Source organism: Saccopteryx leptura, chromosome 11 (genome assembly GCF_036850995.1).
Source record: "Saccopteryx leptura isolate mSacLep1 chromosome 11, mSacLep1_pri_phased_curated, whole genome shotgun sequence".
Taxonomy (NCBI): domain Eukaryota; kingdom Metazoa; phylum Chordata; class Mammalia; order Chiroptera; family Emballonuridae; genus Saccopteryx; species Saccopteryx leptura.
This window is the reverse complement of record NC_089513.1, coordinates 44527923-44552216: the sequence shown is the minus strand read 5'-3', so window position 1 is coordinate 44552216 and position 24294 is coordinate 44527923. Positions and strand designations below refer to the sequence as shown.

Below are 24294 nucleotides of genomic sequence, written 5' to 3'. Positions count from 1 at the left end.
TCGTGACCCACAGGTCGAGAACTGCTGTCCTAGAATCAAAGGTTTCTAGCTCACTAGCCTTATTCACCTCTGTTCCCCATCTCCTCTCTGCACAAACTCTGCACAAAATGGCTTCTCCTTCAGCATTCCTCCATCTTGGCTGCTTCTCCTCTCCTCCACGTGGCCTTTCTCTGCTCTCCTTTCTCTGCTATCCTACAGCATGGGCTCCTCCTAGAATGTAATCCCTCTTCTCCCAGAACAACGTGATCTCTCTCTCTCTCTCTTTTTTTTTTGTGTGTGTGTATGTATTTTTCTGAAATTGGAAACGGGGAGGCACGCCCACCAGGGGGCAATGCTCTGCCCATCTAGGGCATTGCTCTGTTGCAACCAGAGCCATTCTAGTGCCTGAGGCAGAGACCAAGGAGCCATCCTCAGCTCCCAGGCCAACCTTGCTCCAATGGAGCTTTGGCTGCAGGAGGGGAAGAGAGAGACAGAGAGGAAGGAGAGGGGGAGGGGTGGAGAAGCAAATGGGCGCTTCTCCTGTGTGCCCTGGCCCGGAATCAAACCTGGGACTCCTGCACGCCAGGCCGACGCTCTACCACTGAGCCAACCAGCCAGGGCCCAACGTGATCTTTCTTCCTTTTAAAACCTTTTGGCATGAAAGCCCTCCCCCAACACATATTAACATAATCATGCTCATCCCAAGCAATCACCTGGGCCACGGGCTTCCACATGGGCAGCGCCATCTTTAACAAAATGAGCATAATATATTTTATCTGCCCAACAGTAAAGCACCCAGTATTGAGGATCTGCCACAACCTCTCTTGGTTTGTGGAATCTAGGTATGTTGAGGGCTGGCTAAACAGTGCTCTGGGTCTTTCTAGCCACTGTGACTAGTTCAGAGAGGGCGTGGTCCAGGGCCAGCCAATCAGCATGACCCCATGCTCCTGGTTAGCTTTCAGACCTGTGCTGGGCAGTAGACTTGAATGATCCAAACAGCGAGAATCCAGGGACTCACACAGGAACCACAAAAGGACAGTCTCTTTCCATTAGACTTAAAATTGTGAAGATCTGAGTGTGGAGTCAACAACACCCATGAGATTGGGGTCTGGCTGTGAAAGGAGGCAAAGGCAGAGAGCAGAATTAAAAGACAGAAACTGGATTCTGAGTGTGTTATTGGATCCTCTGAATCAAGCCTTGCCTGACATTTCACTCACGTGAAACAGTGAATTTCCCTCATACGTAGACTAGTTTATGAGCTTTCCAACACTTGCAACCAAAAGAGCCTGGAGTTATGCATGACTACTATACCCTGGGCCTGTTCTAAAGTCCATAGGCATTGGTCTTAAAGAGCATCTCTGAAAAGGCAAAAGGTCAGAAGAGCTGCCACTATCTAGAACCAGAGGCAGATGATCAAGACTTCCCACACCTGAGTTCCTTCCGCTGTCAGGTGGTCACCCAGCACCGATCAGGTGACCACGAGAAACATGAAGATACAGAAAATAGATCACTCTGGAAACAGGAAAAAGCACTGAACAAACAAAAAAATATTTTATTATTAGCACATGTTAATTATTCAAACATCAAAATTCTGGCATCAATAACTACCCAGGTCTTAGAAAAACTTTAGAGGCTTTTGGACAACACATTGTTTTTCTACCAAATGCTACACTCCGCTACAGGAGGAGAAGCGCCCCCCGCAGGCCAGGCTGTAAAGTTAGGCAGCAGGCGAACAGGAGTCTGACTGACTTGGGAAGGCGGCCAGAGCCAGCTGTGGGCCTCCGGTCTGGGCTGAGCACCACCATGCACTGCGGGTTACTCTCAGGACCACCCAGGACGCCCCCACCCCTGCATTGTGAACACCATCCCATCTCCTTAGGGCTATAAATCATGATGTAAAAATTTTGATTTAATTTATAAATTGCTGCTATTAATTCTCGGCGGCTATTTTGCAATTCTGCTGTTGTCCTAACAATAGTATAGTCATCCAGCCAGGCAGATCTGGTTTGCTTTTCACTGTTCTCATATCTGACAGCTAAGGGGCCAACGTAACAACAAGCTTTACATGAAAGGACTGAATTGTTTTGTAAATTTTGCATTTTTCCAAAAATAGGAATGCAATCATTTTTTAATAGACAGAAAGTTAGTGGTCAGGGTAAAACACATGAAGAGTCATTACTTGCAGTACTGATTTTTTCAGCCATGTGCTTAGTCTCTGGTTAATGGTGGTATTAATGGATTCTCTTTCGATGGCAAACTCACTCCACTTTTGGAGTTCCATATAATGTAACTGGAAGAAGTTTGTTCTTCACAGCTCCCACCTTTGAGGAGCCCAATCCTGGGAAGACAGAGGAGGAGGAGGGAGTAGAGACATTTTTCACTAGCATCCTCATGCTAGTGGGTATCGATTCTGTGCCAGGCACGTACATCCACAACTGAACCCAGTATTCCCCGGCCACATTACCAATGGGCAGGGTTATGGTTCCCCAGGAGCAACGAGCAAGCTAAACCCTCTCTCCTTGCTCCTGAGGACAGCCTGCATTCGGACAGGGCAGGCTGGCCCTATCTGTGATGAGCGCCACAAATGTCGCTGCTCTTTCTTCCTGCACCTCCAGCTGTGCCTGTCCATCTTACAAAACAAGCTGGCCCTTCTGTTATCTTCAATTCAGGTAGAGGGGGTACAGGCCTCATGATGGCACCAAGTCCAAGGCTTATTCTAGAATCTGGCTTGTGCTTTGTCCCCTGTTGACCTGGGAGCAGAAAGTTAAATGGCAAAGGAGCAGAAGAGAGAAGGCTGTCCCCCCAAACCTCTAACACTTACCAGTCTGGACAGTGCTCTGGACCAGCATAGATTATGCCCACAAACAGCACTGAAGCAGGAAGCCACATCAAAACAGCAGATCTAGAAAGAAGAAAAGAGGCCATGATACACCTGTCACTTTATGTCCAAAAGACCTAGCTGGAATGTGTTATCCTTCAGACGCACCAAAGACAGTGACAGCGATTATCTAAACGTCCTGAGTGACTCGAGAAGTGTGACGTGGTCTGTATCTATTGAGAGTGATAGAGGATAACAAAGCCATCCCGCCTAGAGCTCACCACTCTGCCATCTACCTGGGTTCCCGATCCCACAACAGGGCATAGATGAGCTGGACATGGAAAAAGCCTTCCTGCAGGTTGGGACAGGGAACAAATCTAATTTTTTAAGGGGGCAGTGAATATTATTCTTTGGATTTTAGGTAGCCAGAAGTTTTGAACTCATCTCAAATTATGAAAACTTTAAAAGGCTGTTTACCTGGGCAGTATATCAAACAGCTCTGTAGAACTACAACAAAAGGAACTACAGTGTCAAAGGACAGGACTGAAAAATAAAAGCACGCTAGAACTTGGGCTGGGAGGCCATGTGCTGACTTCTTCAACCGTTAACCTGGAATGCTGGTTCCTGGAATCTTTAAGGATTTGATTAAATTGTGGCCCACCAAGAACTGCTTTTCATTACAATTTAGACTTGGAAAGCCAGTAGCCACGGCCATCATCACAGCCACTTGGTTTTTGCAGGTTCGCATTTAATTCGGGCAGATGGTTCTGAAACAACAGAGCCAAGAACTGGTAGGCCATTACCTTTATTCCTAGCTCGCACTCGGCAAGTGAGTAAACACAAACACACTGGGCTCCAAAACCCACTCACTCAGCACTCACAAAGCTACTGACATATCCGAGTTTCCTAGAATCAAAGGCCTCACCAGCCTCATTCAGTCCCCTCTGCATGCCTCCATCTTGGCTGCCTCCTCTCCTCCACATGGCCTCTCCGCTCCGCTACGACGTGGCCTCTCCGCCCCGCTACGATGTGGCCCCTCCGCCCCGCTACAACATGGCCCCTCCGCCCTGCTACAATGTGGTCTCTCCTTTCTCTACAGCAACATGGTCTCTCTCTCCTGGAACAACGTGGTCTCTCTCTCCTGGAACAACGTGGTCTCTCCCTTCTCTACAACAACGTGGTCTCTCCCTTCTCTACAGCAACGTGGTCTCTCTCTCCTGGAACAACGTGGTCTCTCTCTCCTGGAACAACGTGGTCTCTCTCTCCTGGAACAACGTGGTCTCTCTCTCCTGGAACAACGTGGTCTTCTCCTCCCCAAAATGGCCTCCTAGCTCCTCCTTTTAAAACTTTTTGGCCTAAAAGTCCCTCCTCCAGCACACATTAGCATAACCAAGCCCCTTCCCAAGCAAGAATGTAGTTAACTATCAAGTGAGAGCATCATCACGTGAGCAGCACCAGCTTTAACAATAAGAGTAAGCAAAACCAGAAAATACAGATTTTACAACTCATTTGCCCAATAAAACTCTTGCTCCTCAAGAAAAGCAAAACCCAGTGTTTTATGGAGTGCATATCACTGAGGTTGTACTTTGCTTACCCCCATCAATTAGAAATGCATTCAGTCCACCAAGTCAGGTTCCCAGAACTATTCTATTAATAGCTATAAATAAATGAAACCATTCCAGCAAGCTATAACATAAAAATACAACTAACTTAATGAACTGCTCTCCTGGGATGGTGCCTGCTCAAGAAATGATCTTTGTTCATTTTATTAGCATGAGTAGGCACTCCACTCATGGTCAGACCTGCTTTTATACAACTTCCCAGGGAACATGGCATTAAAATGTTTCAGTCTCTTGCAAGGCCTTCAAACCCTACTTCCTGTGTCCATTCATTCAGCAAATACTTAGAGCAGCTCGGAAGGCGCTGACAGCACCAGAATTACTAACAGCAGCATCACAGTTGACATTTGTTGAGCCCTGGCTACAGACCAGACATGGTGCTCAATGTTTTCTACACCATATCTTTTAAAAATCTGCACAACAGTCTTATGAGGAAAGTATTATTGTTATTATTCCCATTTTGCAGATGAGGAAACTAAGGCACAGAGATTTTAAGTAATTTTTACCTATGGTCAAAAGAGCTGATAATGGCAAAGCCAGAATTTGAATTCAGGTCGGCCTGACTCTAAAGCCCTAGATTTTTTTTTAAGCCCAAGATTTTAACCACCCATTCATACATTACCCTCAAGGACCTCATACTCTAATGGAGCACTGACATGTAAATAAACAAGCAGCAAACACAAGGTTTTGTCTGGTAGCTAATGACCTGAGGAACTGCTAGTCCTGCAGCAATACTAGATGTCTGCACTTCCAACCAAAAGGTGCACACAGAAAGGAAGATGCCATCCACCATCCTAATGGGTCACCCATAACATTAGCCAAAAGCTACTCTTCTAGGAAAAGGCTTTCCCCTCAGATATGAAGGGTCAGCAGAGACAGGATCCAGGCCCATGGCCCACCGTGCCCTGGAAGCCCAGAGAATATACTGCAGCGAGGATGATGAGGAAGGAAGGAAGGAGGCACTGGGGAAAATGGCCGCTGGCCAAGCCGCTGCAGGCCCAGGACTGTGGAATGTAAGGTCAGTGAGGCTCCAGACATTGTGCTTCCTCCCGTCTCAAAGAAAACTCTCGCCAAACCATGGACTCCAAGAGACATTAAGGTATCTGAGTAGCCGTGGACGTGCAGAAAAGAAAACATGGTGCCTGACCTGTGGTGGCGCAGTGGATAAAGTGTCGACCTGGAAATGCTGAGGTCGCCGGTTCGAAACCCTGGGCTTGCCTAGTCAAGGCACATATGGGAGTTGATGCTTCCTGCTCCTCTCCCCTTCTCTCTCTCTTCTCTCTCTCTCCCCCACTCTCCTTTCTAAAATGAATAAATAAAAAAAGAGAGAGAGATTCTATAAAAAAAAACAAAACAAACAAACAAAAAAACATGGCTAGGGAACATCTTGTATTTTACCCCTTCTACCCCAAAACACAAAGACATTAATTCAACTAGAAAAAATATACACAGGTCTAGTTGGACCAAAGCAACATCTGGGAGATGCAACAGAGCAACTGTGTTGAGCATATGGCTCCAAATATGGGACTGTGACCCAGGCACAGGGACACTCGTGCTTGGGTTCTCCCCAACCATCTGTCTCAGGGCCCACGTTCGAGGTGGATGGAGTGGAGCAACCTGCACTAGTGGTGGAGCCTTAGACACCTGCAGAAGAGGTCGGTTGCGATTTATTGGCCCTGCCCCCAGTCTCTTATCAGTGAGACAGCTGCCTTCCTCCACCACACACCAACAGGAAACCAGAGCTGCTATTAGGAATAACAATTGTGAATCACTGGAGAAAGTGCTGCCAAGCCAGGCGTGGGCAAGACAAGTGTGAAAGGAGAGAAAAGGAAAAATAATGAAAAGTTGAATAGGTTCTGCATTCATATTGTTTCAAACTATCAAAGTTCTCACCTCACTAAAAATCAGAGTAAATGTTAAGTGTAGTTTATGCAAGAAAAGACTCAAGGTAAGACTAGTTGACAATTCATATGTAAAAGAAAAGCTTTACCCAAAGATTAGCTAATGAATGCATATTTATACATCTTAAATTAAAATGGATTGTTCCACTTTTTCCGTGGGAGCCACCGAGGAAGTGTGGCCTTCTCCTCTTCATGCCATGGTGTGTGCTTGTCCACTGACATCAGTGTACTCTGAAAAGGAGGAAGCATCTGGCAAAAGTGTCACTGTGCTTGCTATGTTCAAGGCTCTCATTGACCAGATATTGTAAAGTTTGTTCACACTGACTTGCGCGAAAGCAATAGCCAGCCCTATGCTGCCAGTGAATTGGCAGGTCTTCAAACCAGAGCAGAGTCTCGGAGTGCTCAAATTCCCAGAGCTTGAGGTGGTGGGACCCATCATTCTGGCCAGGGTACCTTCAGAAAAATGTGCCATGGGGCTGCATGTTTGCACCAACCAAAACCTGGCACCACTGCCACTGCAGAGTGAAGAAAACGCAGCAGCAGTGTGTCCTGTGCTCTGCATGGCTGCCTCGGCCTCACCAGAGCAGCTCATGTCTAAAGGCCATCGTGCTGAGGAAATTCCCAGAGCATCAGCCCAGTGTGTGGATGTCCTGGGCTTGAGCCCCAGTCAGGGCACACAGGAGAAGTGACCATCTGCTTCTCTCTCTTCTCTCTCCCCCTTCTCTCTCTCTTCCCCTCCATCTCAACTGGTTCAAGCGTTGGCCCCAGGCGCTGAAGATAATGCAGTTGATTTGAGCATCAGCCCCAGACCGGAGTTGCCAGGTGGATCCTTGTTGGGGCACATGTGGGAGTCTGTCTCTCTATTGCCTCTCTTCTCACAGGAAGGAAGGAAGGAAGGAAGGAAGGAAGGAAGGAAGGAAGGAAGGAAGGAAGGAAGGAAGGAAAGGAGGGAGGGAGGGAGGGAGGGAGGGAGGGAGGGAGGGAGGGAGGGAGGGAGGGAGGGAGAAGCTAACCAGGCGGTGGCGCAGTGGATAGAACATCGGACTGGGATGTGACGATCCAGGTTCGAGACCCTGAGGTCACCGGCTTGAGTGTGGGCTCATCTGGTTTGAGCAAAGCTCACCACAAAGGGTTACTTGGTCTGCTGAAGACCCCCGGTCAAGGTACATATGAGTAAGCAATCAATGAACAACTAAGGTGTCACAACAAAAAACAAATGATTGATGCTTCTCATCTCTCTCCGTTCCTGTCTGTTCCTATCTATCCCTCTCTCTGACTCTCTCTGTCTCTGAAAAAAGAAAGAAAGAGAAAAAGGAAAAGAAAAAAAGAAAGAAAGAGTAAGAAAGAACAAGAAACTCAGCCCCGGAATGATTTCAAAAAGGTCCATGCCTCTCAGTCAATGAGTGCTGGCAAGGGCAAAATGAGAAACTCTTGTCATACTCAGCACAGGGGACCTAGCAGCACCTATAATGATGACAATGATATCATCAGAGCCTTCAGAAACATCCCTGGAATTACTCTGCTTAATATAAGCAAACTGAATATTTTGAAATTTGCTCCTGGTGGGTACGTGGGGCGTCTCTGCATTTGGAATGAAAGTGCTTTCCGCAAGTTAGACGATCTGTGTGGCACTTGGTGTAAAGCTGCCTCCCTCAAGAAGAACTACAACCTTCCCACACACAAGATGCTCAGTATAGACCTTAGCAGAATCTTGAAAAGCCCAGAGATCTAAAGAGCCCTCTGGGCACCATGCAAAAAGTCTCATCACAGAGTCCTGAAGGAGAAGAATCCACTGAAATGCCCGAGAGTCATGTTGAAGCTAAACCCACGTGCAAGACCATGCGCCGGAACACATTCTTCACCAGGCCAAGAGCCACAAGCTCTGGGCGGATAAAGCGGCAGCAGCAGCAGGAGCCAGGTCAGATGAGAAGGGGCTCCAGGCAAGAAGCCTGAGGTAGGGAAGGAAGAGAAGAAGGCTGTTGGTGTTACAAAGCTGAAGAAGCCTTTGGTGGGGAAAAAAAAAGCTGCAGCTACCAGGAGACCCATGGCTGAGAAGAAGCCCACAGGAAAGAAACCCATCACAGAAGAAAAGCATACGGCATAAAGTTGTTTATTCCATAAAGATCAAATCACTGTGGACAGCTAATTTTAAATAAAAATCAGATCACAGACAAAAAAGAAAATAGATTGTTTCATCAAAAGATGATTCCCTGATTTATCTGACTTTCAGTTAACCCACTAGTTATTTGTCTGACAAAGTCAGGTAAGGGAATTTTTATAAATATACTGCTCACAAACATTAGGGGATATTTCAAAATGAATATGAAGTGAGGCCCTGGCCGGTTGGCTTGGGGGGTAGAGCATCAGCCTGGTGTGTGAAAGTCCCAGGTTTTATTCCCGGCCAGGGCACACAGAAGTGCCCATCTGCTTCTTCACCCTTCCCCTTCTTCTTTCTCTGTCTCTCTCTTCCCCTCCAGCAGCCAAGGCTCCATTGGAGCAAAGATGGCCTGGGCGCTGATGATGGCTTTATGGCCTCCGCCTCAGGCACTACAATGGCTCCAGTTGCAACAGAGCGGTGCCCCAGATGGGCAGAGCATTGCCCCCTGGTGGGCATGCCGGGTGGATCCCGGTCGGGCGTATGCGGGAGTCTCTCTGCCTCCCTACTTCTCATTTCAGAAAATTACAAAAAAAAATAAATAAATAAAGTGATTTTAAAAAAGCATTTGATTTTTTTTATTAAACAAGAACATCAGAAAAGCAAACAAGTCAAATGAGATGCAAAATCAATTTTTATTTCATTGGTGAAAATGCACTATACAAAAGGCTGAAAGTATTGAAGTACCTGCACGTTCCCTGATCCCCTAATTTTTGTAAGCAGTGTATTAACATTTCCTTCACTCCTCAAATGAACTGTAAGTTTTATTTATAAGCTAGTGGGGAGCCATGTGTGTTTTGTTGATATAAATAAGTGTGAAATACTCTGAGAAATGTTACAAAGGAGAGGAAAGGACTATAACACCATTGAGCATCTGACCTGGTCAGTGAGGCTAGGGAAATTTTCCTTAAATAAGTGATATTTGAGATAAAATCCAAAATTAAACTGGTATGGGGGTGAAGTAGAGCAGCAAAAGAGACACAACATTCCAGACATAAATATAGCATGTGCAAAGGTCCTGTAGCAAGAGGAGATTGGAGAAAGGAAAATATACTTTCAGTAGATGGAGAGACAAATCCAGGGGTAGGGAGGGTGTAATACAACCTAATTTGCATTTTGAAAATATTGACTATAGCATGGAAAATAGATTAAAATGGAGTTAGGGATGTGGGGCAGGGTATCAGTTAGGTGTACATTGCAGTGGTCCAGACAAGAGCTGATGGAGATGGAGAGAATGGACCAATTTGAGAAACCGATAGAACTTGATGATAATTTCTACTGGGGTGGGAGATGAGGGATAGAGACACCAAAGATGACTCCCAGGTTTGCAGTTTGAATAGTGGATAAATGGATGCACTAAGATATGAAAAACGAGAAGAGGTTTGGTTGGAGAAGTTGGGGAAATCATTAACTCAGTCTTGAATATTATGAACTTGAGATGCTTTTGGAACACCTAAGCAGAGATGTCAAGTAAAGCACTGGATGTAAGGGTCTGGGGAGCCTCCCTGTTCTCTAGTGATCAAGAACGCACTATTAAGTGTGCCTTACATTTGATTTTCCTGTATTCCCTTACCCCTGGTTTTGAGGATACAATTCAAATGTATTTTCTTCAACATAATTTCCCTCTTGGTCTATTATTCTCAGCAATAAGAGTTGCTTAAGGTTTAGTAAGACTTTGTCACAAACTTATTCTTCATTAATTGTTTATTCCAAAATTCTAAACAACACTGAACTGAAATTTACAAGCTAGTGGGAGAGACGGGCAGCAGACAGACGGCGCATTGGCATCGTGGGAGTGCACTGGCAGGCCTCCCCCATGGGGGCACACCCGCAGGGAGTGGGAGTGCACTGGCAGGGAGTGGGAGTGCACCGGCAGGGAGTGGGAGTGCACCAGCAGGCCTCCCCCGTGGGAGCGCGCCAGCATCAGCATCGTGGGAGTGCACCGGCAGGCCTTCCCTGTGGGAGCGTACCCGCAGGGAGTGGGAGCGCACCGGCAGGGAGTGGGAGCGCACGGGCAGGGAGTGGGAGCGCACGGGCAGGGAGTGGGAGCGCACCGGCAGGGAGTGGGAGCGCAGGGGCAGGGAGTGGGAGCACACCGGCAGGCCTCCCTCCAACGAGGACCTGCTGCAGGAGTGTAGTCAACTGGCAGCATTTACATAATTTGAAGAATTGTTTCCACTTGCTGCTTCAGGAATTAGAATTTAGAACTCTGCCTTACAGGGTTTCCACAGCTGTTAATGTGCCACCACAACACAGAGGGGTCAGACCTTTCAGGGGTTACGTGGCAGATAAAATGCATCGGAAGTGTCTTCCAGATTTTTACAGGTGGTGTAGAAACAGGTAAAGACACAAGCCACAAGGGCGCCGGTGCTTCTGTGTGCTTTTGCCATATTTCGACATATTCTTAAAACACCATTTCTTCAGGAAGAAATAAAATTATAATTTTAAAACCCTAGTTAGCTCTGAGGCACTGTAACTGAGGATTATTTTCAAAGGAAATACAGCGATAACAGATGGAAATCATGTCTGGTTTTGGTCACTGGAGAGTATAATCTTATAACTGGACACGGTTACGTAAATCATTAGAAATAATAATTAGCTCTCATCACACCCAAGGAATGTCCAGCAATTAGCTAACTTTAACCAGTAGCTCTAAGAGATGGACGAACTTCACAAATTTCTCTGGGCTGTGCCCTTTCTTCTGTCAGGTCACCTATGGCTGGGGCCATCTAGGGGTCATCTAGAAGTGGGGGGGCAGGAAGGATGCAACACACAGAAAGAAGGTTTTGTGCAGCAGAAAAAATATGCCTTTGTGGTCAGGCAAACCCTCACACAGAAGGTTTATAGCCCAACTCTAAAGCTAGATGATTCATATCCCAAATCTAAAGCTAGTTTGCAATGAGAACTGTTTAGTTTTTCTTTTGTTTGTTTTCATTTATAAAATGGGGATAATAATGCAGAGACAGCTATGGAGAAGCTGAGCCAATAGGATGAACATGCAGTATCTAGGGCAGTGCGTGTGGCACATTAAAAACAACCCTCGATAAATGTTCTCCTCTGGCTTTTCCACACTTAACCCCAAGGACAGGAGCCATTAACGTAAAATGGCCAAAGACACCATAAAGAAAGTTGACAGCCCTGGACAGAGCTCAGCTGGTTAGAGCCTTGTCCCAAAGCGCAGAGGTTGCCGGTTTGATTCTCGGTCAGGGCACATTCACTTGTTTCCCTTTGCCTAGAATGTAAGCTAGTTGAGGGCAAGGATTTTTGTCAGCTTTGTTCACCGCACACCCCAGCACCCAGAACAATGCCCAGCATATACATAGTAGACACTCAAATATTTGCTGAATAAATCACCACGTAGAATGTTCATAACTTAGCCTTCTCCCTCTGGATTGGTGCAAGGGGCAAACAACAGCAACAAAATATACCAGGAAACTGCAGTCGTGACCCGAATTCACACGTCTTTGTCTGCTTCTCTCAAACTCTGAACAGAATTGCCGGTGCGCACAGATACTCAGTTTTTGAGGGCATGAGTGAGAACAAAAGCTGCCTATATCCTGCCAGCTCCCTCTTTGAAATGACCCTGATGGGGATTCAAACAATTCCAAATTCAATAAACATTTATAACAATCGTGTTATAACCTATAACCATGACAACAGAAAAACTAACTGCATTAAAAACCAAACATGTTTTTCTTCAATAGACATGAACTTAGACCCTTGGAATGGATGCTGTTTTGTTTTCTATAATAATTTATCTTATTTTCTTATTAAAAAACTAGTACCTATACATGCTGTAAAACAGTGGTCCCCAACCCCCGGGCCACGGACCAGTACCAGTCCGTGGGCCATTTGGTACTGGTCTGCAGAGAAAGAATAAATAACTTACATTACTTCCGTTTTATTTATATTTAATAAATGATGTTTTATTTTTAAAAAACGAACAGATTCCCTCTGTTACATCTGTCTAAGACTCACTCTTGACGCTTGTCTCAGTCACGTGATACATTTATCCATCCCACCCTAAAGGCCAGTCTGTGAAAATACTTTCTGACATTAAACCGGTCTGTGGCCCCAAAAAGGTTGGGAACCACTGCTGTAAAATATTGAAAATATACATCATCAAGAAAAACATTACAATCACAATCCTACTACCCCAAAATAACCACTGTTAAGACCTTGCTATGTCTTGTTCCAAACAATGCCAGGTGGCCACATATGAACACATCAATAGAAATGGGACCCTACTGTATGTATTACTTTATAACCCACTTAACACCTTTCCATGTCAGAAATTATTCCTGATTTATTCACCATTGGATACTAGGCTACTGCTGCACATTTAAGTTAATCCTATTTTTTACTATTCTAATGTTGCAATGGTTATCTTGAATATACTCTCTTATGTTCATGATGTTTTTGTAATATTCATCATAAATCCCCCAAGAGCAATTGCTATTCAAAGATGCATGCATTAAAGTTTGTAACTGGTTATAAAATTGCCTTCCATAGGCTCTACTGACTCACCCTCTACTATGGACTACACGGTTGTGTTCCCCCCAAATTCACATGTTAAAACCCTAACTCCAGATGGCATTTGGAGGTGGGGCATTTAAGAGGAAGTTAGGTCATAATGGTAGGGCTCTCGTGATGGAATTAGTACCTGTGTAAGAAAAGAGCCCATACTATTTATTAGTGCACTCTTTCTTTCTCTATTACTCACTCATAAGGTGGCACCATCTGGACCTCCTGTGCTGGTTTATTCTTTTTTTTTTTTTTTTTTTTTTTTTTTACAGAGGCAGAGATAGACAGGGACAGACAGACAGGAACGGAGAGAGATAAGAAGCATCAATGATCAGTTTCTCGTTGGGCGCTGTGACTTCTTAGTTGTTCATTGATTGCTTTCTCACATGTTCCTTGACCGCGGGCCTTCAGCAGACTGAGTAACCCCCTGCTGGAGCCAGCGACCTTGGGTCTAAGCTGGTGAGCTCTTTGCTCAAGCCAGATGAGCCCACGCTCAAGCTAGCGACCTCGGGGTCTCGAACCTGGGTCCTTCCGCATCCCAGTCCGATGCTCTATCCACTGCACCACCACCTGGTCAGGCTGCTGGTTTATTCTTATATTATCCTAAGTGTCAACAAAGGAGGCAAGATGGAATTAAACCCTGCGGTGGTCCTGACAGAATCTGAGGTCTCTGTGGTGCACGGGCCTCTACGGAGTGGCTGAGCCAGTGAGTGTGAGTCTGTGTATGTGTGTGTGTGTGTACATGTGTGTGTATGTGTGTGTGTGTGTGTGTATGTGTGTGTGTGTGTGTGTAGGAAGGGATCTCACAGCAGCTCTCAGGGGGAAAGATAACAGACTGTACAATTGCAGACTGCAGTCCCTGTGGAAGGACATTTGCCACAGGGTCTGGTTTGAAAATTGTGGTGATGCATGATTGTTCTTCCCGGATTTATGATTTATATCTCACACAATTTATAAGCACAAATATGGTATCTCGCTTGAGTTGTGGACTTGTTTTTTGCTTGAGCACACTCTGTGGTCCCTAAGAACCCTGCTGAACACAGCATTTTACACGAATGTAAAATGTTGGTGTGAATTATAATAAAACTGTTGTTATTGAGATGAAGGTTAATTAAATTAAGTCACTTGTTTTTCAAATAGTGATATATTATTAATGGAACATCTGTTCCCTGAAAATACTCAGTTTATCTGTTCATGACTGCCTGAAGGGCTCCTTGAGCTGAATTCTTGAAAACTCTGTGTTATACTGACACCCAGTGGACCCATAAACAGTTTCCAAACATGAAAATAACAAGCAACCAAGGTACCAAGGTTTACATGTTGACTATTGGCCTAAACAGTAATACCTTACAATTATACAGTCAACACTGTTATCATTTACAAGGACTTCTAGATATATTAGCTCAATACTTACAGAGATTCCTAGATCTTATTTTTTTGGTCCATTACTGGTGACTGTAGTCCCCAAAGAGTCTTATTCCCTTTTCTCTTTCTTTCCTCCTCTTCATAGACGTTTCTCCTTCCCTCGTCATCCTTCCTCTGACTCACAGAGGGCCACACACCCTTGACAACGTTCAACCCTAATATTACTTGAACACAAGAACCCTGTGAAGATAGTCTGTGTGACAGAGAGTGGCTTCGAGTTGTAGTCAGCAAACCATGGCCCACAGGCCAATCCCCACCTGCTCTCTGGTTCTGAAAACAGCTTGCTGTTTGCAAACAACCATCCCTGCCCCTCATGCACTGCCTGTTACTGCTTTCCTACGACAGAGGCCGAGTGGAGTAGTTGTGACTGCGACGGCATGGCTCACAAACCCTAAAATATTTACTCTCTGTCTCTTGTTTGCCGAGTCCCAATTCAATGCAGGCAGCTGGGCCCCAACCTCTGGACTCACAAGCGGGGCTGCCCAACGTTTCTCACACGAGGCAGCCTCGCTGGCGAGATAGAAAGGACCTGGTCACCATCCTGTCTGTGAAGTTCCATTTTTCAGGCACTTTCACAAGTGGTTCTTTCCATTTGGAATCATCACTTCTTCCCATTTCCCATTTCATTCCCTGGCCCAAGATTCTCAACATATAACCCCATATCCTGCTCAGTGGAATTCGTGTCACTTTCAGTGAGGTTCTCACAACCCCTGAAGGTCAGCCAGGGCCAGCGCCCAAGTCCTAACATTGTCCTGTGTGAAAGACCACTCTCCTCCTTCCCTGTAGGCCGACCTGGACCCTGCTGCAGAACTCGGGCTGCCACCTGAAGCCGCCAGCCAGGGGGTCACCCTCCCCCCGATCAGCAGACACCTCACCACTCCCACAAGGCCCACGGCTGGTGCACAGCTGAGCCTTCGGACTCAGACTGCAGGGACAGCCTAGAGCAGAGGAGATGCCAGGACTGGGAAACGAGGCCAAAAAGACAAAAGTGAGAGAAATACAGCTTGCTCAGGCCCCCAAATCCTCAGTGAGACGGGCTAGAAAAGAGCTCTCCTTTCTGATACACACAAGGAAGAGGAAAAGCCCAGTACAAGCACCTCGCCAGTCCACAGTCCACAAGGGCTGACGATCCAACTTGCAGACACAGGCTTCGATCTCAGATCTGGTAGCGGTATACTTCACACTGCCAGCTCTGCCTGGGAAGGGGCCACCAGGGGCTGTGCTGACACACAGTGACGGGGACACGAGGTGTGGTCCATAATAAAGCATGAGTTCATTAAATTCCTATGCACGGGGTGGGGTAGGTATGACCTGCATGTGTCAAAGGTCAGAAATCCTGTCCTGAAAGAGGTAACTACCTCAGGGTATCACTTACATGTGACTCTTTAAAAAGAAAAAAAAGCCTCACACTTATAGAAACTGCATAAAAGCAGTTGCCAGGAACTGGGGGGTTGGGAAATAGGAAGAGGTTAGTAAAAGGGCGCAAATTTTCAGACAAGATGAACAAGGTCTGAGGATCTGTGGTGACTACGGTTGATAGCCCTGTATTATATAATTGAAACTGGCTAAGGGAGTAGAACTGAAATAGTCTTACTATAAACAGGTAAATATGTGAGGTGATGGACCTGTTTATTAACTAGATACTGGGAATCTTTCACAGTATGTAAATATATCAAATAACCACAACGGACACTTTAAATATCTTCCCATTTTATTTGTCAACTATACCTCAATAAAACTGAAAGAAAGAACCCCTCCCTTTTATCACCCCTGGCCTCGTGGGCTCTCCTCCCGGGAACAACCATAGTCACCACACCAACACCAATCGGGTTTTATTTAGTATTATGTCCCTCCAGTGGCTTTCAGCATGTTTCCTGAGGAAGTTTTGGAAGTTGGTTTTATTATCCCCTAAAAGTAATTTGTACATATATATATATATATATATATATATATATATATATATATATTTAAAGCATTCCTTTGGAGAGAAAACAACAGGGTAAAATATCAAAAAACGCATGAATATGAGAGCTAACTTTCCTTTGTGAGCAAAGATGCCTGTTTATAAAACTACGAGAGTCACTCACAATGAAAAGTGAACACATTAAAACATAAGCAGTAAATTCCAACCACCAGTAGTTTTAATGAAAGTGGGCTATCTCACTTAAAAACAAGCAAGCAATCATTAAAAGGAAGTAGTCTGGATCCTAACTGATTGTCTCACTGTTCATTTCTTTAGGGACAGGGCTGAGTTTATTTGGAAGTTTTATCAAAGACATTTGTTATGATTCTCCACAAAGACTCTCAATAAAAAGTTAAGGGGTGGGGGCTTCTCCCTCATCTGTTAGAAATCTCTGGTCACAAAGGTGTCATGGAATAAAATTTTTAACTTAGAACTTCTCATACTAGAAAACTTGAAAGTTTAAAGTGGCAAGTAGGTTAAAAATTATTTTAAAAGTGCTTTTATTTAAACATATAGCCTGATAATTTAGTATCTGGAAGACAATGTCTAAATCTCTAATGAAATCACATCTGAGTCACCCTCAGTGATGGTTCAAGAATCTGGTAATGAGCGCCCTGTTCTCACTGTGCTGCCTACCAGATGAAACGGGTCACAAATTTCTTTTAGGATCATGTTTTGGAAATACAGACAGCCTTTGGCAAAGGGCTTCAGCATCTGCTAGAAAAAGCACTTCAACATTCTGCAATGGCTTGGCAACAGCAGTAGCTGCTATACGATGACAAGCTTGTAGCTGGAAACCAGTGCTATCTTTCGCAAGACAGAAGCCTTCAAAGGCATCATCCAACAGTTGGTGGTAATAACCGGTTGCCAAGGAAATATCCTGCAGGAGAGTGATTCCGTTGGGTTACTTGGTGGAGTCAACATGCGATGTGGCGAGAGACTGACCAACATAGCAGATACGGCTTCGCTGCAATGTAAGAAATATGGTGCCTGGTTCTGTAACTTGTTTGAGAGGGAATCTGGGCTTCTGCTGTGCTCCAGGTTATAAGGACAGACTGAGTGAGCTCTCCGTGGCACAGACTACTAAGCACCAATTTGGGACCCAGCCTCACCATTATAACCCCTACTCCACAATGACTTCAGGGACTTCAACTGTCTCCCTGCTGTTGTTCTCATTTTGAGTAGAGCCCAACCTCTGCCATCCCCACGCAAATACACAGTCATACAGCAAAGCTAGGCTCCGGTGTCCTCATGACATCATCAAGTAGCCAACGCTAGTAGGAAGCAGCAGCCACAGCAAACACACACCCAGCCCAGCATACAGGAAGGGACTCTAGTGCTGTGTCCATGTTTGCCATCTGGTAACCGGGCCTGTGGCAACTGGAAATTTGGGGCTGTGTCACAGCTGCTAACCACACAGCATCAAATAACTGTAAGACACTGAGATCTTGGACAAGAAGCTTGACTGAGCACAATCATGCATGTGGCTGTGAAACCATCTAAGCAAGTCTAGGAGATAGAAGTAAATGGGTCTCTAAGAGGTTTAGCAAGGAGACTGAAGGGGTATGACCATGGATCTTCTGAGATTAGTGGAACCTAGCATCGGGTGAGTTCAAGGGACAACAGTGTCTAGTGGATCTCAAAGCTCTACCATCAAATGACCACTTCTTCCAGGAAAAGAATCTTGGAAATCTTTGACTTCACCCAGTTCTACTACTCATTCTTCCCACCCCCATAAAAAGCAATAAAAGTATGAAAAATCCCATCAATAGAAAAATAGGTAAATAAGATGTGGTATATAATGTGGCATACAGAGAAAATACGGGCCTGTGGCATATGGGCACTGTGCCTGACCTGCGGTGGCGCAGCGGATAAAGCGTTGACCTGGAACACTGAGGTCACCAGTTTGAAACCCTGGGCTTGCCTGGTCAAGGCACATATGGGAGTTGATCCTTCCTGCTCCTCTCCACTTCTCTCTCTCTCACTCTCTTCTCTCTAAAATGAATAAATCTAAAAAAAAATTTAAATATATATTCAGCCTTAAAAAAGGAATGAAATTCTGACACATGCTACAACATGGATGAACACTGAAACCTTATGCTAAGTGAAATAAGCCAGTCACAAAAAGACAAATATTGTATGATTCCACTTCAATGGGGCACCTAGAACAGGCAAATTCATAGACATGAACAAGTAGAACAGAGATTTACTAGGGGCTGGAGGTAAGGGAGAGTGGGAGGTATTGTTTAATGGGCACAGAATTCCCGTTTGGGATGACGAAACAGTTCTGGAGATGGACGGTGGAGATGGTTGCACAACAGTGTGAATGTCCTTAATGCTACTGAACTGTGCACTTAAAAACTGTTCATGAATGGTAAATTTTATGCTATGTATATTTTACATACAAAAAACTTTAAGTATGAACAATGGTATTGCTTTTAAGTAGACATGACTAAGGTAATATTTAAAACTATTACTTAATAAGTAAATAATTCACATTAGAACTTATAGGATACTTATGGTCAGGAACACTCTAAGAGTGGAAGACCCATGTTAGCAAGCACTGATGCACCCGAGTTCAAAATCTGGCAGTGAATTCCTTCTTTTTTTTTTTTAAATGCTGAAAAGCCATGCTCTTTGTGCCCCTCCCCTCCCCCAACCCCCTCCCTCTCCTTCCCCCACCCTGTACCCCCAACACTGTTGTCCATGTCTCTGAGTCTCATCTTTATGTCCCACCTATGTATGGAATCATATAGTTCTTAGTTTTTCTGATTTACTTCTTTCACTCAGTATAATATTATCAAGGCCCATCCATGTTGTTGTAAAAGATCCTATGTCATCATTTCTTATGGCTGAGTAGTATTCCATAGTATATATATACCAAAGCTTTTTAATCCACTCGTCCTCTGATGGACACTTGGGCTATTTCCAGATCTTTGCTATTGTGAACAATGCTGCCATAAACATGGGGGTGCATTTCTTCTTTTCAAACAGTGCTATGGTGTTCTTGGGGTATATTCCTTCCGTACGCCACATTTCCCGCGCCCCGCCTCGATCAGAAGGACTTGGGCCCTCACGAGCGGCGCCGGGGAGTGGGTCTTCCGTACGCCACATTTCCCGCGCCCCGCCTCGATCAGAATATATTCCTAACAGTGGTATAGCTGGGTCAAAAGGCAGTTCGATTTTTAATTTCTTGAGGAATTCCATACTGTTGTTTTCCACAGAGGCTGCACCAGTCTGCATTCTCACCAGCAGTGCAGGAGGGTTCCCTTTTCTCCACATCCTCGCCAACACTTACTCTGTGTTGTTTTATTGAGGAGTGCCATTCTGACTGGTGTGAGGTGATAGCTCATTGTGATTTTAATTTGCATTTCTCTAATCATTAGTGATGTTGAACATTTTTTCATATGCCTATTGGTCATCTGTGTGTCCTCTTTGGGGAAGTGTCTATTCATTTCTTTTGCCCCTTTTTGGATTGGATTGTTTGTCTTCCTGGTATTAAGTTTTACAAGTTCTTTATAAATTTTGGTTATTAACCCCTTATCAGACGCTATGTCAAATATATTCTCCCATTGTGTAGTTTGTCTTTTTATTCTGTTCTTATTCTCTTTAGCTGTGCAGAAGCTTTTTAGTTTGATATAGTCCCATTTGTTTATCCTGTCTTTTATTTCACTTGCCTGTGGAGACAAATCAGCAAATATATTGCTGCGACAGATGTCAGAGAGCTTACTGCCTATGATTTCTTCTAAGATGCTTATGGTTTCACGGCTTGCATTTAAGTCTTTTATCCATTTTGAGTTTATTTTTGTGAGTGGTGTAAGTTGGTGGTCTAGTTTCATTTTTTTGCAGGTAGCTGTCCAATTTTCCCAACACCATTTGTTGAAGAGGCTGTCTTTACTCCATTGTATTTCCTTACCTCCTTTGTCAAATATCAGTTGTCCATAGAACTGTGGGTTTATTTCTGGGTTCTCTGTTCTGTTCCATTGATCTATGTGCCTGTTCTTATGCCAGTACCATGCTGTTTTGAGTACAATGGCCTTATAATATAACTTGATATCCGGAAGTATGATACCTCCCGCTTTATTCTTCCTTTTCAAGATTGCTGAGGCTATTCGTGTTCTCTTTTGGTTCCATATAAATTTTTGGAATATGTGTTCTATATCTTTGAAGTAAGTCATCGGTATTTTAATCGGTATTGCATTGAATTTATAAATTGCTTTGGGTAATATAGACATTTTAATGATGTTTATTCTTCCTAACCATGAGCATGGTATATGCCTCCACTTATTCGTATCTTCCCTGATTTCTTTTATCAATGTTTTATAATTTTCCGAGTACAAGTCTTTAATCTCCTTGGTTAGATTTATTCCTAGGTACTTTATTTTTTTGGTTGCAATGGTAAAGGGGATTGATTCCTTGATTTCTCTTTCTGACAGTTCATTATTAGTGTATAAAAATGCCTCTGATTTCTGAGTATTGATTTTATATCCTGCCACCTTGCCGAATTCATTTATCAGGTCTAGTAGTTTTTTGACTGAGACTTTAGGGTTTTCTATATACAATATCATATCATCTGCAAATAATGATAGTTTTACTTCTTCTTTTCCAATTCGGATGCCTTTTATTTCTTTTTCTTGTCTGATTGCTGTGGCGAGGACTTCCAGAACTATGTTGAATAAGAGTGGTGAAAGGGGGCACCCCTGCCTTGTTCCTGATCTTAAGGGGATTGCTTTTAATTTTTGCCCATTGAGTATGATGTTGGCTGTGGGTTTGTCATAGATGGCCTTTATCATGTTGAGGTATGTTCCCTGTATTCCCACTTTGCTGAGAGTTTTGATCATGAATGGGTGCTGGACTTTATCAAATGCTTTTTCTACATCTATTGAAATTATCATGTGGTTTTTCTCCTTTCTTTTGTTTATGTGATGAATCATATTGATTGATTTGCAAATATTGTACCAGCCTTGCCTCCCAAGAATAAATCCCACTTGATCGTGGTATATGATTTTTTTCATATATTGCTGGATCTAGTTTGCTAATATTTTGTTGAGGATTTTTGCATCTAAGTTCATCAGGGATATTGGCCTATAATTTTCTTTTTTTGTGTTGTCTTTGCCTGGTTTTGGAATCAGAATTATGCTCGTCTCATAAAAGGAGTTTGGAAGTCTTCCTTCCTCTTGAATTTTCTGAAATAGCTTGAGAAGGATAGGAGTTAGTTCTTCTTTGAATATTTGGTAGAATTCACTTGTGAAGCCATCAGGCCCAGGACTTTTCTTTTTTGGGAGTTTTTTGATAGCTGTTTCAGTCTCATTTGTTGTAATTGGTCTGTTTAGGTTTTCTGATTCTTCCAGATTGATTTTTGGAAGATTATATGATTCAAGGAATTTGTCCATTTCATCTAGGTTGTCTAGTTTTTTGGCGTACAGTTCTTCATAGTATTTTCTTACAACATTTTGTATTTCTGTTGTGTCAGTTGTTATTTCTCCACTCTTGTTTCTAATTTTATTTATTTGAGTCCTCTCTCTTTTTTTCTTGGTGAGTCTCGTTAAAGGTTCATCGATCTTGTTTACCTTTTCAAAGAACCAGCTCCTGGTTTCATTGATCCTCTGTATTGTTTCTTTAGCCTCTGTGTCATTTATTTCTGCTCTGATCTTTATTATTTCCTTCCTTCTACTAGCTCTGGGCTTTACTTGCTGTTCTTTTTCTAGTTCTTTTAGATGCCGGGTTAAGTTGTTTATTTGAGCTTTTTCTAGCTTCTTGAGGTATGCCTGTAATGCTATAAACTTCCCTCTCAGGACTGCTTTTGCTGTGTCCCATAAATATTGAGTTGATGTATGCTCATTATCGTTTGTTTCTAGGAATTTTTTAATTTCTTCTTTGATCTCAATGTTAACCCATTTGTTATTTAATAACGTGCTATTTAGTTTCCAAGTGTTTGAATGTTTTTCAATTTTTCTATTGTGGTTGATTTCTAGTTTAATGCCATTGTGATCAGAGAAAGTGCTTGATATAATTTCAATCTTCTTAAATTTGTTGAGACCACTTTTGTGCTCTAACATGTGGTCTATTCTAGAGAATGTACCATGAGCGCTTGAAAAGAATGTATATTCTGCTGTTTTAGGGTGAAAGGTTCTGAAGATATCTATTAAATCGAGTTGATCTAATATGCCCTTTAAGTCTGCTGTTTCTTTGTTGAATTTCTTTCTTGAGGATCTATCTAATGATGTTAATGGGGTACTGAAATCCCCTACTATTATAGTATTGTTGTTGATCTCGCCCTTTAAGTCCATCAAAGTCTGCTTTATATATTTAAGTGCTCCTATATTAGGTGCGTAGATATTTATAATGGTTATATCTTCCTTTTGGATTGCTCCCTTTATCATTATGTAGTGACCTTCTTTATCTCTAACTATGGTCTTGGTTTTAAAGTCCATTTTGTCTGATATAGGTATTTCTACCCCATCTTTTTTTTCATTTCCATTTGTGTGAAATATTTTTTTCCATCCTTTTATCTTCAGTCTGTGTGCATCTTTTGATTTAAGGTGTGTCTCTTGTAGACAGCATATGTATGGGTCCTGTTTTCTTATCCACGCAGCTACCCTATGTCTCTTGATCGGATCATTTAATCCATTAACATTTAAGGTTATTACTGATATGTAATTGTTTATTGCCATTTTTTTTCTTTGAAAATGTATTCCTCTTTTGCTATATTCTTTTTTTCCTTTGATCTGTTTACAACAGGTCCCTTAGCATTTCTTGCAGCCTTGGTTTGGTTGCAGTGAATTCCTTGAGTTTTTTTTTTGTCTGTAAAGCTTTTTATTTCTCCTTCAATTTTAAATAATAGCCTTGCTGGATAAAGTAGTCTTGGTTGTAGGTTCTTGTTCTGCATTACTTTGAATATTTCTTGTCATTCCCTTCTGGCCTCAAGTGTTTCTGTTGAGAAGTCAGAAGTCATCCTTATGGGGGCTCCTTTGTAGGTGATAGTCTTTTTTTCTCTAGCAGCTTTTAATATTTTCTCTTTATCATTTAGCTTTGGTATTTTAATTATGATGTGTCTTGGTGTTGGTTTCTTTGGGTTTCTCCTTAATGGAGTTCTCTGTGCTTCCTGAACATGTGTAATGTTTTCCTGCCTTAATTGGGGGAAGTTTTCCACTATAATATGTTTGAACAAAGTCTCTATCCCTTGTTCTTTCTCTTCTTCTTCAGGAACACCTATGATGCGGATGTTATTTCTCTTCATGTTTTCACAGAGCTCTCTTAGAGTTTCCTCAGACTTTTTGAGTCTCTTTTCTTTTTTCTGCTCTGCTTCCATGCCTTTATTTATTGTGTCCTCTAACTCACTGATTTGAATCTCTGCTTCATCCATCCTGCTTTTAATTCCTTCCATTGTATTCTTTATTTCAGATATTGTATTTGTCATTTCTGACTGATTCTTTTTTATTATTTCAATGTCCTTTTTTATATTTGTTATCTCTTTATTTAGGTTTTTGTAATGGCCATCTATGGTTGTTCTGATATCTTTGAGCATCCTAACAATTGTTATTTTAAACTCTGCATCTGGTAATTTGGTTATATCTGATTCACTTAGGTCCTTTTCTGGGGATTTCTCTTGGTTTGTGTTGTATTTCTCTGCCTTTGCATTTTCTCTTCACGGGAGTGGCTGTGATCACATGCTCGGGTGCACAAGGGTTGGTGGCCTTGGCCTTTGCCCCGCCCCCGTGTGTGACGTTATGCTCAGTCCTGAGGGCACTGGCGAGCACCTTTGCTCAGCTGCGGGTCTCCGCCTGTTTCCAGGCTTTCGCCTTGCCCTTGCAGGAGCAGCCCACTCGAGGAATGGCTGCTAGCCTTGGCTCTACCGGTGGGCAGGACTGCGTTCCCAAGCTCCGAATTCCTTCTTTTTTTAAAATTAT

The 24294-nt window shown here is 43.4% G+C and overlaps 1 protein-coding gene and 1 pseudogene across 1 annotated transcript in view; one reads left to right on the top strand and one right to left on the bottom strand.

Moving 5' to 3' along the window:
• LOC136383042 (UDP-N-acetylglucosamine transporter TMEM241-like) overlaps positions 1–24294 on the bottom strand; it is a 140840-nt gene that overhangs the window by 103791 nt on the left and 12755 nt on the right. The window contains 2 exon segments of the mRNA XM_066352542.1: positions 2801–2820; positions 2823–2881. Coding sequence (XP_066208639.1) covers positions 2801–2820; positions 2823–2881 — 79 coding nt within the window.
• Positions 6515–8421, top strand: LOC136383447 (large ribosomal subunit protein uL4 pseudogene; annotated as a pseudogene).